At 39.8% G+C, this 3411-nt stretch overlaps 1 protein-coding gene across 1 annotated transcript in view; it reads right to left on the bottom strand.

Annotated features, from left to right (window-relative positions):
- Nucleotides 1-1006: 1006 nt before the first annotated feature.
- LOC141445409 (inositol polyphosphate-5-phosphatase A-like) overlaps nt 1007-3411 on the bottom strand; it is a 5844-nt gene continuing 3439 nt past the window's right edge. Inside the window, exons 2-3 of the mRNA XM_074111251.1 lie at nt 1716-1946; nt 1007-1195 (exon numbers count right to left, since the gene is read on the bottom strand). Coding sequence (XP_073967352.1) covers nt 1007-1195; nt 1716-1946 — 420 coding nt within the window. The remainder of the gene's footprint in view (nt 1196-1715; nt 1947-3411) is intronic.

Here is a 3411-nt window from a genome sequence, read left to right on the forward strand (position 1 = left end):
AACAACAAGCGTTTACTTCAGCTAAGAAAAGTGCAAAGAATGAATTAAAAGAAGATCATGAAATTTACGAGTTATATAGACCAGAAAATTAAAGAAAGTAACATGTTGAACGCGAGAAGATTACAGAAAGACTACAAGAAAGATAACAGAAAGCATTGCCATAGAAGAAAAGAGAGCACTACATACAACGAGAATGACTTGGTGGAGGTCACACGTACTCAGTCTCAAGCAGGCATAAATCGTAAGTCCGAATACTTAGATCCATACCAGATGCCAAAACCAAAAAAGAAGTTGATGACTATAGGTACTCAGAACATCTCAATTTCACATAGTACCTGACATGATTGATATGACTAGGAGGTAGAATTTACTTTACTGCAGATTTTTATTATTTAATTTAGTGTTTTATTGTTCTCTGTTGTAGTCAGATGTTTTAAGTTGTTTTGTTTTACAGTTGAATTTTAAGTTATTTTGTTGATGTAGAGGGAAGATAATAGAGTTAATTAAGTTAGTTTCAGAGCTTTATGTTGTGTAGTCTGAGGGCAGACTAAATGCAGGAGGGCCGACTGTAGGATGAGTGGAAAGGAGTGTAATCATGACGTATGAAGAGTGTAAGAGATAGCATGAGATGTGAGTGTATGTGAGTGACAGAGGAAGAATGAATAAGCAGCAGGTGTATTTTGAGTTTAAATGTAGAACGGGGGAATTGCTAAGCGACGAAAAGACGAAAGACGTGATTTGATTTAGTTATTTTGAAAATTTATAATTATATTTTATTTTACTATAAAAAGTGCCTTTTCTTCAATTTTTACGATCCTACAATTTTGGTACGTGTTTGTTTTCTTATTTAGTCACTTAAGCAGCGACACTAGCGACATCTATGCTGTAGCCCTCATTGAGAAACTTTCAGCACTCCATTGGAACTAACCGCTCACCCAAAAAATACAAAAAAGATTCCAAAAAAAAACAATCTTAAGATAATTAATATCATATATAAGATAATTAATTATTCTATTTTAAAGCTCACCTCAGGGAAGAAATGCTGCGGGAACTTGGCCTTCTCTTTAGTGGTCACCTTTTCAATGTTGCCGCTGTGAATCTCCTTGCCAGCAGCTTCCACGTAAGCCTTCAGTTCGAAGTCCCAGATCTTGAGATCGGTCAGCGATGAGTGAGCGAAGTACATGTTTCCGAGAGCCTGAAAAGGCACAAATTGAAATAAGTTACGAAAAAGAAAGGTTTTTTTTTTGTTTGTTTAAATGGTTTGTAGATTCGAGAAAAAAAGGGGTGTTATAAGTTGACCGCTATGTGTGTCTGTCTGTCTGTCTGTGTGCGTGTCTATATCTGTGTGTCTGTCTGTGGCACCGTAGCTCTTAAACGGGTGGACCGATTTGATTGTGTTTTTTTTTTATTTGAAATCAGGTTTTTTAGCGATAGTTCTTAGACATGTTTCATCAAAATCGGTTCAGCAAAGTCGGGGGTTTTCCAAATTGTTCAATGTCACCAGGCTGTATCTCATGAAGCGTAATAGATAGACAGTTGAAATTTTCACAGATTAAATTATATTTCTGTTGCCGCTATACCCAAAAATACTAAAAGCAGAATAAAATAAATATTTAAGGGGGGCTCCCATACATTCGTCGACTATACGACTAAGTCATTAATGAGTCCGCTCTGCTCGCGATGGAAAGCGGGCTTCATACTCAAAACAAACTCACCGTGAACTTCTCCGGTGAACTGAAGTCCTCATCCAGGAATATCCTGATCTTGTCATACAGCCTGAGCTCCGGGCAGTCACAAAGCCTCTGTACAAAGTCCTTGACATACTGCATGGACTTCTCATAGGCCTTCCCGCCGACTTCTTGCAGATGGAGAGCAATGAACTTCGGGTCCATACGGGAGACGGCTTGGAGGAACTCGGATGTCCATATTGGGAGCATCACGGAGGGCTGGAAAAATGAAATTTTTGGAAAATTAATTACTAAAATTATTTATTCCCGGGTCTGGTTGCAACTAAAAAGATGGCCCCTTTGCTCTGAACTTACCCATCAATGCGTCAAAATGCAAAGAAAAGTTATAATATATGTCGGCGGCCGATCGTAAAATCCGCCAGATCACGAAATTCCTAGGCATACCGTGAAACGCCGCCATTTCATGATATGCCTAAACGTTGGCCAGGCATATCACGATGTGCCTGAGAAATAATACGGCAGATCAATTAGAGCAACGCATTCGTCGATATTCCTAGCTCTATACCGGGCACATCGTAAAATAGTTTCTTTTTTGGCCACTGGTGGCGCTGCGTAAGCAATGGCGGCCGTGACCAGCTGACCGGTCGTGTTTGTTTAGCGCGTGAAAAAATGTCGGCGTCGCAACAAAATTATTTTTAAACCGAAACTAGTGATTGAATTCAAAATAGAAGTGCAAAAGAAACTTTTGAACATCAGCTCCGTTCTTTTTATGTGAATCAAACGTATTCTGTGCACAATGTGAAAAAACCATGGACGTCTGCCCGTATTTTAGAGGCTAGTATTTTTGTTGATAAATAAAGTATTCACTAGTTGTCACTTATTTATATAGAAAAATTTAGGTACGACGAGCGAAGCGAGGAGTGGTTAGTTTTAATTGTGATCACGACGCACGAGCCGAGCGAGCGAAGCGAGCGTGCCGCGGCAGCGGCCGGCGAAGTGCCAGAACCGATATGGCGGCGTTTCATGATATGCCTAGGAATTTCATGATCTGCCTAAACTGGCCAAATCATGAAATGGCGGCGCTTCATGATATGCCTAGGAATTTCATGATCTGCCTAAACGTCACTAGGCAAATCGTTAAACGGTGAGTTTTGAACGATATGGCGGATGTCCCTTAGCCAATTCATGAAATGGCGGCATTTCACGATATGCCTAGGAATTTCGTGATCTGGCGGATTTTACGATCGGCCGCCGACATATATATCCCTACTAATTTCTAAGTTATAAACCCGATCTTTATTCAATTTTTTTTTTCAAAAACACAATAAGCAATTATTGCAAATATAGTTTATTAAAATAACTGCCCCTTGCCATTCCCGGCGCAAAGGTGCCCATAACGCTCGCGGCATTACCACGTTGAATACCTAAGGACAGCCTTTGCACCAGAAATGACTCGAGGGTCCTCCCCTTTTTGCCTGAGCCGACGGCCCAAATCCCGCACAAAACGCTTTGCATCAACTCCCCAGCAGCCCGCCATTTCCATATAGTTATAAACTAAAGTAACTAACATAAATAACTATGATTGGTTTTTTGGAGTCTTTTTGTATTTTTTATTTCAACTCCAAATTTGTTACTTTTACGGGTATCCCGTGAAACCATATCGAAAATACAAAAGTAAGTAAGTAGTTCATAAGTAGCGTAGTAGAAATAAGCAACGTGAGAT

Source organism: Choristoneura fumiferana, chromosome 2 (assembly GCF_025370935.1).
Source record: "Choristoneura fumiferana chromosome 2, NRCan_CFum_1, whole genome shotgun sequence".
Classification (NCBI taxonomy): domain Eukaryota; kingdom Metazoa; phylum Arthropoda; class Insecta; order Lepidoptera; family Tortricidae; genus Choristoneura; species Choristoneura fumiferana.